The sequence below is a fragment of the Cyclopterus lumpus genome, chromosome 15 (genome assembly GCF_009769545.1).
Source record: "Cyclopterus lumpus isolate fCycLum1 chromosome 15, fCycLum1.pri, whole genome shotgun sequence".
Lineage (NCBI taxonomy): Eukaryota > Metazoa > Chordata > Actinopteri > Perciformes > Cyclopteridae > Cyclopterus > Cyclopterus lumpus.
In genome coordinates this window covers 9,629,059-9,643,372 of record NC_046980.1, presented here as the reverse complement: position 1 = coordinate 9,643,372, position 14,314 = coordinate 9,629,059, and the positions used below count along the sequence as shown (strand labels likewise).

Here is a 14,314-nt window from a genome sequence, read left to right as displayed (position 1 = left end):
GACTCTGTCCTTTTGACACGTGGGTAACAGCCAGATACAATGATCTTCGAGTTTGTACATTTGCATTGGGGTTATGCAGCCTTAATCAAATGGGGGAGGAGTATTCCAAAAACAGGCCTGTATTTGTTGGGATTTTATAAGACGACTGCATCTTTCCACAAATTCGGCCTGTTTTTCTTTTGTTGCCACTAAAGAGTGCGTCTCTGTTCCAGTGCTCAGATGTGTCTAGTAGCATGCCTTGCCAGGCAGCTGAAATAGACTCCATGGGAGGGTGTGCTCTCTCTGAGGCGTCCGTTACAGGCCTGGCCACATCTGCAGCGGGCCAGCCATCTGCACCCATTGTCTCAGAGGCACAACACAGCCCTGCACGCATGGCTAGCCTCGTAAAGACAGGCCCTTTCCCCTCTCTCCTCCTCCGTCCCTCGTGGTGTGGGGGAAAAGAATGACTTCTTAATCAGTCACAAGGGACAACAGAAGTGGAAAAGCAAGAAGTAAACCCAATTGTGATGTAATCTGAGGAAACTTTAAAGATCAGGGTTACTTTCACTACCAGGTAAATGCTATTGAACTGAAGCAGCTCCAGCAGATGGCTCAGTCTGACAAAAAACTATACTGGTATATATATATACACTGGTTTATTATGTTCTTGTTATCTCGATGTGATCTTAGATTGATTTAGCTCTGGAGAATTATACAACACACCTGGAGAAGCGGAGGGGGAAACCAGGAACTATAGGGGGAAACTAAATGATCTCACACAAATAACCTCAAACTAACTCTGAAATCATGTAAATATGAACTTTGGGAATCAAACCAACTCAAGAGTATACCACACGAGACACCAACCCCCTTCCCCCTATGTCTCCAATATCCAGGTTTATGAAGTCTGTTCACAAAGCGAGGCGGCTCTTAGCTATAGGTCATAATTATTTACAAAGTTACAAAAAGAAAAGCAGGCATCGCGTGAGCTATTTATTCCTCTCCTGCAGTATTGATAATGAGGATTTATTATGGCAAGGTTGACAATGAATGCAATGTGCATGCGTTAGTGGGAGGGATTATCCACCAAGTAGGGCAAGTGGCTGAGGCTAAGGACTGCAATTCCATCGAGCCTAGTTCATTTCAGTCATCGGCTCAGTGCACAGACGGGACAAGGAGAGCAATTCCACCGCCGCCTATTTGTCAAAGCCCCCCCCCAACCCCAACAAAAAAAAAAGAGAGCCTAAAGTGAAAATGGTAAAGTACATGCGACAGCACAGCGAGCTGAAACCCGAAGAGGCTCCGTCGGAGTCTGACGCGTTCATGGACCAGCAAGATTTCGGAGAATTGTCCGACTATTCTCTCAGCGACGTTTTATACTCCAAATGTTCCGCAATGGACCAAATCGGCACTTTCATGAAGAACGTGCAAGTGCTGCTCGATGCCGCAAATTACATAGAAAATGTCGAGAAGAGCAACGGAAGTAAGTAAACACGGGGTATTATTAACACGTAACGCGCCGAGCAGACAACAATAGAAGGCGAAGGCGACAAAAGACGCGCAGCGGACAGATGAGCTGGCCCGAGAGCAGCCGGTGATAGTTCACCTGCTGCGGGGAAACTGGACTTTAAATCGACCTTACACTTACAGCACATCATCCATTTAAAGGAGGTCGCGTGGTTGCCTACATTTTGTTTTAATTCGGAAAGAAATTGCATCGCCAGAGACTGATTATATTGCAACAATAGCCTTGAGCTAAATTATCTTCTGCTCCCATTAACATTTTATTATTATTATTTTCTTTTGCCGACCATGGGAGCCTTCATTGAGTAAGCACGGTTCATTCATTATATATATATATATATATATTTTTAAATAGGTTTGCATATGTGCTCATGTAGGTTATTTTATATTGCCTAGATATTTATGATGTTTGAGACTTCCGATTTCCTATTTTTTCTTTAAATCTTCGTCGATCGCAGCTCCTTTCTCGCTTATATCACTTTTAAATATCGTATTCTCTTCAAAAGAATATCCCATTCGAGGAACCTCTTACATGTAGTAACTGCGATTTAGAGTTTATTTCCTCTAAACATGTTCAATTCAAAGCCCACCTCTCATTTGCAGAAGCAGCTGCTGCTTCCTTGTATGTGTTGTTCACATGGTTTCCACATGGAACAAATTGTAAAGTTTTCATTGGTCGACACGCATGTTCCCAGAGCAGGAGTCACAGGAGACAGCCAATCACACGCAGGTTCAAGCCTGGCGTCGCGTGTTACTGTGAAGCTGGGCTCATGGGAACTGTAGGCGTTTATAAGCAACCCTAAGAAAACTAGACTAGAAGTGTGTGTGTGTGTGTGTGTGTGTGTGTGTGTGTGTGTGTTAAAAAAACACAATACATGTATGTATATTAATATTTTCTAAGAAGGGTTGTCTTTCTATTTAATTATGTTCAGTTTAATTCCAGGGTGGCCACTGGCCACACATTTAAATGTAATTTGGAATTCAGGTCAAATAAGGTCACATCCATCATGCAAATCTAAGCCCTCTGAAGCCTTTTGCTTGTCGCACATTTGTAGAAACTGCTATGCTATTTTTAATCCTCTCGATCTTTTTTCATTACCAGAATGTGAGCACGGGTATGCTTCGACGTACCCTGAAACCCAGACTGCACATCATCAGAAACAGCGTAAATTCAAGAACAGGAAATTGGACAATATTAACAATAGGTAGGTCAATGTCTTGCAAACGGTCCTTGAATTAAGCTAAACACAGCAGATGTGAATGTGATGTTGTTCTTCATTTATGTATGGATGACAAAAGACATTTGAAATACTTCCTGATAAAACAATAGTGAAATCATTATGTACTTCGTATGATCACTTATCAGCATGATGGTATAGCACGATTACGGCACCATTGCAAATCGTTTACAACAATTGGATTTGGTAGAATATGTTGTATTTTGCATCATTAAGGCATGTAGAACAGTTTTGTTTATATATTTATGATTTCAACAGGTCAGCACACAATGAACTGGAAAAAAATAGGTGAGTACAACAAAATTAAAGAGGTCATGTGTATGTATGTTCATGAGAAAAGTACTGAAAAGTGAAGAGTACACTCAGAGGTATTAAGAGACATTAAACAGGAACAAAATAAAAATAGGGAAATGTTGAGACTAGGCGGTAATCTTGCATTTTCATTGCTATCTTACTTCAATAACTATATATGCATAACAAGTGACGTGCAAAAGCCATACAGAAGAAGGAGAGAAAGACCGGAGCATTTGAACTAAATGAGGCACACAGAGAGTCTATCTCCTGAGCCAGCTGTCTCAAAATGGAGCTTCAAGCTGATAGACCACACGCTTTCTCCACTCTGCCATGTTTGCATATCTTGGTGCATACCATTTAAAAATGAGATGCACCGCAGGCCCATAAATCAGCTCATTATCATCACAGGACTTCAACAACAACTTGGAAATACACCTGGTGTGTATGATGGCAGTGTGCATTGTTCAAGGCAAATAAAAGGGAGGCGTAGTACAGCCTCAGTAGCAGCACTGTCCATCCAGGACACGCAGACGTTTCCCCCAGTCAGCAAAGGGGAAACGTCTGCTTCCAGACAACAGGGCTCCTTCCTGAGAGAATCTCAGCTGCAGATTTAACAGCAGCTTGTAATGCTATGGATACAGGATAAGGCAGCCGCTCTGAGCAGGACACATTTGTCATAAAATTAAATGCCCAGTTAATCCTCAAAAGCAAGGCGTGTGTGTGTGTGTGTGTGTGTGTGTGTGTGTGTGTGTGTGTGTGTGTGTGTGTGTGTGTGTGTGTGTGTGTGTGTGTGTGTGTGTGTGTGTGTGTGTGTGTGTGTGTGTGTGTGTGTGTGTGTGTGTGTGTGTGTGTGTGTGTGTGTGTGTGTGTGTGTGTGTGTGTGTGTGTGTGTGTGTGTGTGTGTGTGTGTGTGTGTGTGTGTGTGTGTGTGTGTGTGTGTGTGTGTGTGTGTGTGTGTGTGTGAAAGTCTTGGTTTGAGAGTGTGATGCACTGAGAGCATCTTCAAGAGCAAGGATTATTTTATAATGGGCTATTTCATATCACAAAATGGTGGCCAATGCAGAGAGAAGGGCTGACATCACAACTTGACCTACATCTGACTACATTATTTGAATGGGGAGTGAGTGTCCTCTGCCAGTGTCTGCATTTGGTCTGCATCCGCAGGCCCAGAGGCCTCGGTGGATCAGAAACAGTACGAGCTGACCTCAGCAGCTTTTAAATCTGGGGCCAGACAGATCCATACGTAATTGCAAAAGAGTCAGATGGCGTGGCTAATTAGCAAAATGGATAAACAGATAAATCGAGTACCTAAATATATCTTGACGGTTACATTGTTCATCACACATGGATTCATGCTAGCCTATCAGAATTAGACTTGATCAAGACCGATCACATAGTAGTTTGCTTTAACTGTTACTGTAATCAAATTGGACAGGGAGGAAATATTATAATCTGACTTAATCACAATCTGTGTAGAGGACAATTATACATTAGTCTGGAAATTTATCTTTTTGACATGAATAATGGTTGTATAATGCACATTACGCCTTGCATGCTCACTCGAAAGAGAAATGACACGTCTTGATTACGTCTCCTCCCGCAGACGAGCACATCTCCGCCTGTGTTTGGAGAGGTTGAAGTCCCTCATCCCTCTGGGACCAGAAAGCAGTCGGCACACCACACTAGGACTGCTGAACAAGGCCAAAGCACATATCAAGGTGTGGTAGCCCTGTAGTGTTGTACCACCACGGGATTAAGGGCTGAATTCTGTACGTGTGTGTGTGTGTGTGTGTGCTCAAAAGTAATAACGTCAACATATTTACATACTGCTCCCGTTGCTTCATTGTACTCTTCTTTCACTGTTGAGTGGAACAACAGCTGATGTCCTATTGACAGCAGATATGGATCTGCAGGACTACAGAGGATGACTTTGATGTACACGGGGAGGCATCTAGCGCACACTTGATCCCTGTGTGAGTCCGAATGTGAATCCATAGCGATGGTTTACAAAAGCCTCACTAGTCAATAGGCGGATTCCTGTTTTTTGTTTTTTAAGAAGAAGAACATTGTATTTTAGTCTCTTAACTCTCCCTCTTGGTGGCCAAGATGCGGTGATACTTCACTGCCCAGCGCTATCTGTCGACACATGCTGCTCAGTATTTAGATTTAGCCTGAAATCCATTTGAACTTTGAAATTCTAACACATTTCTAGGTGCATTAGTTCAACAAAGACATAACATTTTCTACCTCTTCTTTGATCTTTTTGGCTCAGTTGCATGTCTTCTATAAAGGTTAAGAGAGCACACGCATAATGATTGGAAAGCGGATACAATATTGGTGCTAAAGTCACATTAAACGTGGTTAAATGAGATATGGCTTTGACTATGTACAGCCATAGATAAGTTAGGGGTGTCCATCCAGTCAGCACCATTAGAGGAGCTGCCCTTAAAGACACTATGGTCTCAGCAACAGCCTTATTCGAGCCTTATCGAGTGTTTGATTAGATTGTGTGTCTTTCACACTACAGGATAATGTGAATAGTGCACATACTTGATTAATCTTCAGAGCACCGGATCAGTCCTCGTGATGGAGCTGCCTGCCTGAACCGGCCACGGAGATTGTCTGGACCGCACCGATGGCCCAGTAGCCGCAGAGCATCCAAGACTATACTTTGGCTCCCTTGATGGCTTCAGTCTAAGCCAGATACGGCTCCAGCTGTGGGAAGCCTTTGAGGGATGATTGAGGGCTGCAATATGAAAGCAATCCTGGCAACAGTGTGTGGGAGTGTATTACAGCGGGGGGGTAATAGATAAAGTACCTCCAGTATGATCTCAACTATTGACTCTGGACATGCTTGTTTTAAAGTCCAGGAAATGTGGCTGTGTTGTATTTTTGGCACCAGAGGTTGTGAGAGCAAAAGGGGGTGGAGCCAGAGCCACACGAAGCTCACGGCTGCAGGCAGCAAAAACTCCCTAAATTCCATAAAAATATCCCAAATCAGTATTCATTCCACAAACATCCTATCTATTTGTCAACTTGTAATCAGTGATCATTTGTGTTGGTATATCTAGCTGAACAAATGCCACGACAGAAGCGTACGTTGTTTTTTTTTCACCAGCAGTAAATCTTGCTCAACAACTGGCTCGCATATAAATGTTAGTACTTATAAATATGCTACTATTGCAGCGTACATCCGCTTTTTTATATTTATGGCACGAAGTGGGGTGAAGTGATTGGATTACAGATGTTCATAGTGCCTCTTGAGGACTTTGTTTATTTGTTAGCTTGTTAGACATTATTTATGTAAGCCGATTGTGTGTGTTGTTGGAAATTAACCAAAATCCAGCTTGAACAAATAAATTAGAGCTGAGAAGGCAAATAATTAATATTCCTGCCAAACAACCTTTATGTTCATTTGTATACCCATGAAGCAACTCTCCAGTCATATTTCACTTATATTCACCGCACACATGATGCCAGCTACTCCTCTGGAATCCAACCGGCAACTTGCAGTCCTTGTGTTGAATATTTCATTAGAACGTCCCATTTGACGGCAAACATATTATCATCACTTCACTGAACACAAGACAAGTTCACCATCCTCTCATGCATATAGCATGTTAATCATGAAGAACATCTCGAGAGCTGGATTCATATCGGTGTGATTCAACGCTACATAATTCATGTGAACACCAAATGAGGCACTTGGGATCCGCGCACGCCGATCTTCGAGATAATCGTTACACAACAACACAATAAACTCTTCGGCATTTTCCCTCTTATTTAGAAACTTGAAGAGATGGACCGGAGGAGTCTGCACCAGCTGGAGACCTTAGAGAGGGAACAGAGGCACCTGCAGAGGCAGCTATCCCAGCTGCAGACTCATGGAGACCGGGACCGGGTCCGTACGGACAGCCAGGGCTCCCACATGGACTCTGACCACTCCGAGTCCGACAGAGGTCAGTGTCCTAATCAGAGCTTTCACCCAAGGGCACACTTTGTAGCATCATTAGGGTTTGTCACCATATACACTAAGGCAAGCACAATTTCAAGTATTTGTACTTGCATGACTCAGAAAAGTAATCTGTATTTAATTAGCTTTTTATTTGTGTGCAGAGGAGATTCAAGTTGATGTCGAAAGCACTGAGTTCTCCCATGGAGAAATGGACAGCGTAAGCACCAGTGGTGCAAGTGACCTGGATGACCACAGCAGCCGGCAGAGCTCCGCCAGTGATGAGGGCTACTCCACATGCAGTCTAAAACTGGCCTTCTCCGCTTGAAGCACCAGCCTATATGTTTACTTCTCGGCTGCAGTCCTTTATGGCTCTCACCAGTACCAGCCGGCAGCTCCATTCTCCCTTTACAGTGTAGGGTTACCTGTCTCCATAAGAAGAACCAGCCTCGATCCCATCTTTACCTGACAAATGAAATGTCTACTCCATCTCCTCTCTCCTCCCCCCCCCCCCCATGAGAACCAGCCTTAAGTTCAACACTCTCCTTCCAAAAGCCACGGGGCTCCTCCACATCAGTCTGAAACATTTTACACGACATTTTACAGCCTCCAATTTAACTTCTCTGGCAATACAGAGCTTCTTCATTTTCAGAGTTGACTTAAACCAATTACCTGAATGTCCCTTAACCCATTACCAGCTTGAATCAACCATACCTGCACTCAATACTGACCCCGTAGAGGACCCACGCACCAGTGTCCAACACTGAAGGGGGAACTCTACCTTTTTAGTGAAGTTCATCCTCCGAAACCAGCAAAAAAAAAGAAAAACACACACACTAAAAACGCAACACCAGCTAGAAGCTCAACATTGTGAACGTTTGCTCCATTTGCCTTGTAATAACATTGCCCTTTTTCTCTGGATAATATATCCAGATGGCACTTCTCGACAGTGTGCAAGCCAGTGGCAAGGGCTACAGTGTCTGCATTCCAACATGTTTCTTAAAACTCCTAGACCCTTTGCTTTAAGACGCACACCCATCACTGATCCACGTGGCGTCCCTTCTCTTGACTGAAATCCAGTTGTATCCAAACAGGTGGTGCGGTCCACCCTTGTTATTCTAATTTATTTTGCATATGATTATAGTATTTATTTTTGGTATATTTAATTTTTCTGTAGCTAGGTATTTGGTGATGCTTGAAAAGAAAGAAAGAAGAAAAAAACCTCTGCTGTTAGTTTTTCTTCACGTTGTTTTAAAAAAAATAGTTTACCAAATTACTTGACAAGAAATTTAAGCCCAACCGAAGGTTTTAATGCATCGCTTCAGGTTTTGTTGAAACAATGACATCTTTACATTTGATTTGGACAGTAACACGCTATCCCGTACTTGTCAGCAATAAAGCGTCTACTTTCATCACAACTGTAATGTTGGTTGTGTTTAACACACTATTCTGTCCGTCCAACACCAAATTGCAGTTTGCTAGTTAAACACTTGCCCAAGTAGTAATCAATTTTAATATTCAGTAGGAAAAAAAACGATTGTGATTTTTTTTAAAAGAAGAAAAAAAGAAGCTATGGTGCATGTGTATTGAATGTAGCTATCATGTTGTAATGTGCTTTGGATTGACAAGTCTTAAATGTCTGTAGCATGAACATAAACACTACAGAATACCCATTTTGATTTATACTTCAATGTTTTAACACTATCATTTATGTATCGTAGCATAAAAAGAACAAGTTCAAATCCTTGACATTTGGAGACTTCCCATTACTAATGATATGTATTTTGGACACATAATTGCACTGCTGACCTGTTAAGAGTCCATGAAACCAAATAAGACATTTCAATATGACCATTCAAATGCTTTTTTTTGGTCCAAGTTCTAAGGAGATCACCACCAAATTGTGTCTTAACATGGGTATGTCTCTTGCACAAAGTTCCTTGTTACAGGTCTCCCCCCCCAACCTGTTTGGGAATCTATAAAATGCACTATGAAAAAGACTTTTGTTCAGGAAGTATGTTAAAGCACACCCCAGAATGTTTTCTCGTGTGTTAATCAGCAATCCAAGGTGACTTTTCTGCAAAACATGCTGCTGGTCCCCTCCTAGTCAGTCTTACAGTTCCTGATAACTGTCCCTGGAATCTTAATAAACCTCTACCACCCAAACATCAATGTCTTTTTTTCCTCACTACACCTACCATCAATAATCACATTGAGTTTTCTTAACAGTTGCAAAATGCTATTAGTTATTAATAATGCTACATGTCTTTACTGCCACCTACAGGACCTGACAGCAGCAATACAATGATAATGTAAAACCAGTCAAAATGAGGTGGAAACGATCTCAAAATGAAAACAAAACAATGTTTATTTCACTGTTATATACACATATTAAAACATAAATTCAGCCATGTCAAAACAACTCCATTATTGACATTCAGACCCCCCCCCCCCCAACAATGGGTCCGTATTTAAAAACCAACTTCAAATTTACAAAACAAATCTGCTGGTGTATATTTAGACTCCTCTTCGCAGGTAATGGCCTCAGAGGAATCTGGACACACATCAAACTCTACGGCCTTTCTACAACGCCACAGCCTGTTCTTGCATAACTGGTGACCTTGTTCTAACCCCTGTTTGGATTCTTTTGTTGTTGTACCTACATGGTATATAAGAAAACTACATCAATATTTCAAACAATGGCGCACAAGCAATTCCATTCTTTACTTGAGAAACATACATTTTGTAGAAACACAATGGAAATGCACCGATACAGCTTGTACACAGTGGATTATTATACACAGAATATATCAGGTCATTGTGGCATTAGATGTCTGACGTTGTATTTTGACGTGTCGTTGTACTCGGTCATTGGCTTGTCTGCAATACCACAAGTTCCCACTCCCACCTTCCCATTGACGCTTTCTGGAGATGCAAATATACTCCTCTTTACCTAGAGAGAAAAAAAGGGGGTTTCAACATAGACAAAATATATAAAAAAATGTACTATTGAATAACCAAACACATCTATGAAAAACATTATTTAAAAAAAAAAAAAAAAAGTACCTGTCCTTTCTTGTTCTTTGAGTAGGCTTTGTTGTTGAACTGTTGCCACTTTGACTTTTGTTCCTCCCTCTCTTGCTCCAATTCCTTCATCCTCAGAACCTTCTTCTGAGCTTTCTTCTTCTTATACTCTCTCTGCTCTGCTATCTGCTCTTTCCTAGAAAGACAGACAAGGAAGAGAAATGCATATTAATTCTGTCTACGATGTACACATACAATGACAAACAAGAAATATTAAATAACACTAGCGAACCCATCATACGGTATAACTAAGAGGGAAAATGCAGTGTTGGCACCAGAACAAAAAATATGCAGCTATAGTACTGTATGAACTAAAGTATTGAATATGAGTAAATATATGCTAAAAGAGGGTACGCTAGGGGTCTCCTCACTTAGTATGTGCATATAAAGTGTCTTTCTTTGTGGAGAAAAATTAAACTGCTCATTTTGAAAATGTGTCTACACAAAAACTAAATGGAGGCACTGTTGATGTTGCGCATTAAATGTTAATTTGGGGTTCTAGGGGAAATATGTAATTTCCAACCAGCAATGGTTAATAAAGCAAGGTGTTAAGATGATTGCATGATTCTGAAACTGTATTTCAAAATTGTTAACCCAAAGTGAAAAGAAACAGATTTTGGTGGATAGTGAAAGAGATTTCTCCAGAATCCCAATTATTCCTGTTAAAATATCTTTTTCAGACGACAAATAAAAAAAATCAGCATGGGATTTATTTACTCCAGGCCTGGTTTGTTTGTCAATATGAAGTCGAAAACTGGCAATCATCTACTGTGCAAATACATCTTGAACATCAAACGGACCCATATCAACACAAGGTAATATGTGGAGGGCCCAGTAAAGCGTTTACTGAACCCCACCCCACTCACTGGTGCTAACTAAGGTCCGCCCGAGACAAAAACGGTGACTACTTTAATAAACTGGAGGCACATGTGAAGTGTAATTTGAATCCCAATATATTTTCCTTAAAATGTTAAGAAGCAGAATGAAAGCAGTGTGTGTTCATACTTTGATTTTGGCTTTAGACTCCCGTCCTCGTTGTTACGCTTGCCCTCCTCTGGTTCTTTGAGGTTCTGCAGCGGAATCACTTCAGCATTTCCATAGCCAGCGAAGGTAACGGCTGCAGTGCCGTTTTCCCGGTCTATCTCCTCAATCTCAGCCTCATACACCCTGTCAAAGAATCACGTCTGTAAGCAGGTGAGTATGAGCCAAATACTCAAGCTCTACCTAATTAGCAATGTTTAAAACAATATATAATACTAATGATGAATGAAACTGTGCAATATATTACTTTTGGATATTCTTTCTATAACAATTTACCACAGGTATATACTTCTGTACTCGCCTTAAATTCAAACATGCATGAAACTAAAATGGCAACTGCTCGTCTTGTCACTTGTTTTTGGCAATGCATTGCAGGACAAAAAACATGCTGCAAGTTTCTTCAGAAAACAAACATCGGTTCCAGAGCATCTCCTGGGCCCAGTTGTCTAGGACAAATGTGTAACATTTGCAGCATGGGATTGAATCCATACCTAGCCAGTCTCAGGCTTCTTTTATACAATAGAGAGCCAAAACTGTGCTCTACTTTTAAAAGTTGTTCCAAGTAGGTTTTTATAACAATCTTTCTGAAAAGCTGACATACGATATGAGCAGTTTGTGCATTATTTAAGATGCACGAAGAAGGCATGCATTTGCATTATTTATTTTCATCAGAAGAGGCTGGTGATACTCACTGTCCGTCCCGTTTCCAAACAGCCATACAGCTGTCCCCCACTTTCCAGCCATGCTTCTGGGGTACAGTGGCTGAGCCGTTGGTACTGGAAGAACTTTCAGTGGGCTGTGAGGTCAGGAGGTCTTTTGTCAAATCAATGACTTCCTGGAGAAGAAATGCAATCAAATGGTCATGGGAAGTGTCGGCAAGTTTCCCCCTCTGTAAAAGTCTGCTTGGAAAAGTGACAATGGTAATAGGTGGGAATGCGATATTATCAGTGTTTTGGCTATCCTTAAATAAAGCACTGTGGGGACCCTTTGCAACATGCCTCACTATCCAGAGTAAGCCATCTAGACAGGTAAGTTGTAAAATGCTCATGATACATCATATCAATACTAACAGAACACTTAAACTGTGAATATGGAGAGGAAAAAAACAAAATCCCATTTGCTCATTAATGATTACCTATATTCCAAAAATGTAAGAATATATATTTCACAATTCTAGAAAATTATCCTGCAAGGATGCAAAGAAAGGCCTTACGGATTTGATTAGTTTTGCTTTTACAGTTTTTAATGGACAAATAGTTTCAATATGTACAAAGCATCTATCACTATCAATGTACTCTACTGTGCAATATCAACATTTCATACATGCAATAATGTGAACTCATTTAGTCTGATTATGTCCTATTTTTTATTTACTTCATTCGTATAAACGTTTTTTTTTCACAAATGCCTGTTGTACTAGATATACCCTTTGCTGCTGTAATACTGCAGATGTTCCTGCTGTGGGACTAATAAAGAAAAATTGTATCTTATATAAATCCTGTATGCCGTGTATACAGTATATAGTCATCTTTAACGTTACATGTACATAATCGACCAATTGAATTAAACCCATTAAGTACATATTTATTTGCACCTCTTATATTGGTTACATGGTAATAAAAGTCCGGTTTATATTTTAACTATAAGTAATACTTAGTCCCTAGAAGTATTATATTTTCAGCATTGGGTTCAGTAGTGGTTAAAAGCAACGATCAGATGATTAGTTACTTATAAAAAACTAAAAGTATTATGGCCTTTATGTCCTTCTATACAAATCCAGCAATGACGAATACACATCTTCAATGGAAATCGTTTCAATGAAACCCATTCACACAAACCTGCAAGTCTTTCTGGAGTTTAAGGAGGTCTTCATTTTCTTGGTCGGTAGATAAAGCAACTTCTACTTGCTGTAGCTGGGCTTTGTAGCTACTCAACTGTTTCACCAAGTCGTCCGACATCTGTGTGTTGAGAAAAAAAGAAGAGCGTTTTCTCGTAAATTCGGCTAACGACAGGTCCACTTAACGTTAGCTGCATTAGCACGTCCGAGAAGCTACATAAACATATTACATTTTAAATTAGCAATAATAGAAGCCCAGAAATTGCTCGTGTAGTACAATGCATGCGAAACCGTGCACACTAAGTGGGGGAAACCGTGCCCATTCAAACCTAACGTTGAAGAAAAACCCTGACATAACGGTATGTGACAACATTAGCTTCACGCTAAGAAGGTTAGCTTAGCTGTTAGCTATATCCCTCGGCCTCTTACGTCGACGGAGATGTTACGTACGACGGCGACGTTAAAGATAGAAACAAACGGCGGAGGTTTATCACAAAACGACAGCGGGTCACTGTGAATCATACCTCGGTATAAATGCTCTTGACCGTCAAATACAGCAGGCATCCAAATCTCTTGTCGACTATTTGCCAAACCGACCGCTGAAAAGAACAACAGTACCTTTTCCTGCCGTACACAAATATCCAATCGGAAGTCCGCAATAGACTTTCTCGCGATAACACGCAAGATCACATCAAGTCGTCAAGAGATGCTCGTTAGTGTCCCCAGCGGCACCATGCATGCGCATCTCTTTAGTTTGCTTTTCATTTAACTATGCTGATATGTAACTTACTAGCTATAATTAACATGGACGTATGAGACTCTGCTGTGTCTCATGCAACTGTAGCCATACCGTATGGGTTGTGGTTGCGGTTGCTGAGTCTGACTGTGGAGCAGCATGAAGTTTCTGTGTTTACATGAAGAGAAATGCATAATCATAAGAAGAAAAAAAAGGTTGGGAACCACAGCCATGGATCACGCTGCTCTATAAATCATTGTGCCACAACAAATCATATCATACTCTGTACCTTAATCTGGATGTCAGATGACTCGGGTGTAGCATAGAGATGCTACACCCGAGCATAGAGATGCTACACCCCATATCTAGTAATGCATGCTCAATGACTTTTCTTTTGCATTTTGTCACAATCATCACACGCTACCACAAGCAAAATCCTCAGCGTATTTTATAATCTGGCACACATACAGCATTGCAAATTATACATTAAATCTTGCTTACATATGTCATACTGTGCATAGTAGTTGAGAAGAATGATTATATTTGTCTATCAAATACACAAAATGTCTCAGTGTATTCGTTTTGATTTATTCTACTTTGTTATTGGGAAAGCAAATTATGTCTAGCTG

At 40.9% G+C, this 14,314-nt stretch overlaps 2 protein-coding genes across 3 annotated transcripts; one reads left to right on the top strand and one right to left on the bottom strand.

Annotated features, from left to right (window-relative positions):
- Positions 1 to 1,047: 1,047 nt before the first annotated feature.
- LOC117744006 (max-interacting protein 1-like) lies at positions 1,048 to 9,133 on the top strand. Its single transcript, XM_034552053.1, has 6 exons — positions 1,048 to 1,462; positions 2,606 to 2,708; positions 3,000 to 3,029; positions 4,639 to 4,753; positions 6,823 to 6,994; positions 7,152 to 9,133. Exons 1-6 carry the CDS (start codon positions 1,234 to 1,236, stop codon positions 7,313 to 7,315), a joined length of 813 nt encoding a protein of 270 aa, XP_034407944.1. The 5' UTR covers positions 1,048 to 1,233; the 3' UTR covers positions 7,316 to 9,133.
- A 198-nt stretch (positions 9,134 to 9,331) lies between these two features.
- Positions 9,332 to 13,657, bottom strand: smndc1 (survival motor neuron domain containing 1). 2 transcript variants are annotated; one of them, XM_034552697.1, is made up of 6 exons: positions 13,568 to 13,657; positions 12,951 to 13,070; positions 11,805 to 11,947; positions 11,077 to 11,238; positions 10,054 to 10,207; positions 9,332 to 9,940 (listed from the first exon to the last, which is right to left on the bottom strand). In XM_034552697.1, exons 2-6 carry the CDS (start codon positions 13,068 to 13,070, stop codon positions 9,803 to 9,805), a joined length of 717 nt encoding a protein of 238 aa, XP_034408588.1. In that variant the 5' UTR covers positions 13,568 to 13,657; the 3' UTR covers positions 9,332 to 9,802. The 2 variants fall into 2 exon arrangements, with proteins under 2 accessions (XP_034408588.1, XP_034408587.1); XM_034552696.1 differs by having other exon boundaries at positions 13,474 to 13,607.
- Between the last annotated feature and the right edge of the window lie 657 nt (positions 13,658 to 14,314).

What these genes read in the sequence shown, in the direction of transcription:
- smndc1 (XM_034552697.1), bottom strand. Translation starts at nt 13,070, where the DNA reads ATGTCGGACGACTTGGTGAAACAGTTGAGTAGCTACAAAGCCCAGCTA. An exon ending in AACTCCAGAAAGACTTGCAG is followed by an intron (nt 11,948 to 12,950) that starts GTTTGTGTGAAT and finishes TTTCTTCTCCAG; the next exon opens with GAAGTCATTGATTTGACAAA. An exon ending in GTTTGGAAACGGGACGGACA is followed by an intron (nt 11,239 to 11,804) that starts GTGAGTATCACC and finishes ATTCTTTGACAG; the next exon opens with GGTGTATGAGGCTGAGATTG.
- LOC117744006 (XM_034552053.1), top strand. Translation starts at nt 1,234, where the DNA reads ATGGTAAAGTACATGCGACAGCACAGCGAGCTGAAACCCGAAGAGGCT. An exon ending in TTGGACAATATTAACAATAG is followed by an intron (nt 2,709 to 2,999) that starts GTAGGTCAATGT and finishes TGATTTCAACAG; the next exon opens with GTCAGCACACAATGAACTGG. An exon ending in AGGCCAAAGCACATATCAAG is followed by an intron (nt 4,754 to 6,822) that starts GTGTGGTAGCCC and finishes CCTCTTATTTAG; the next exon opens with AAACTTGAAGAGATGGACCG.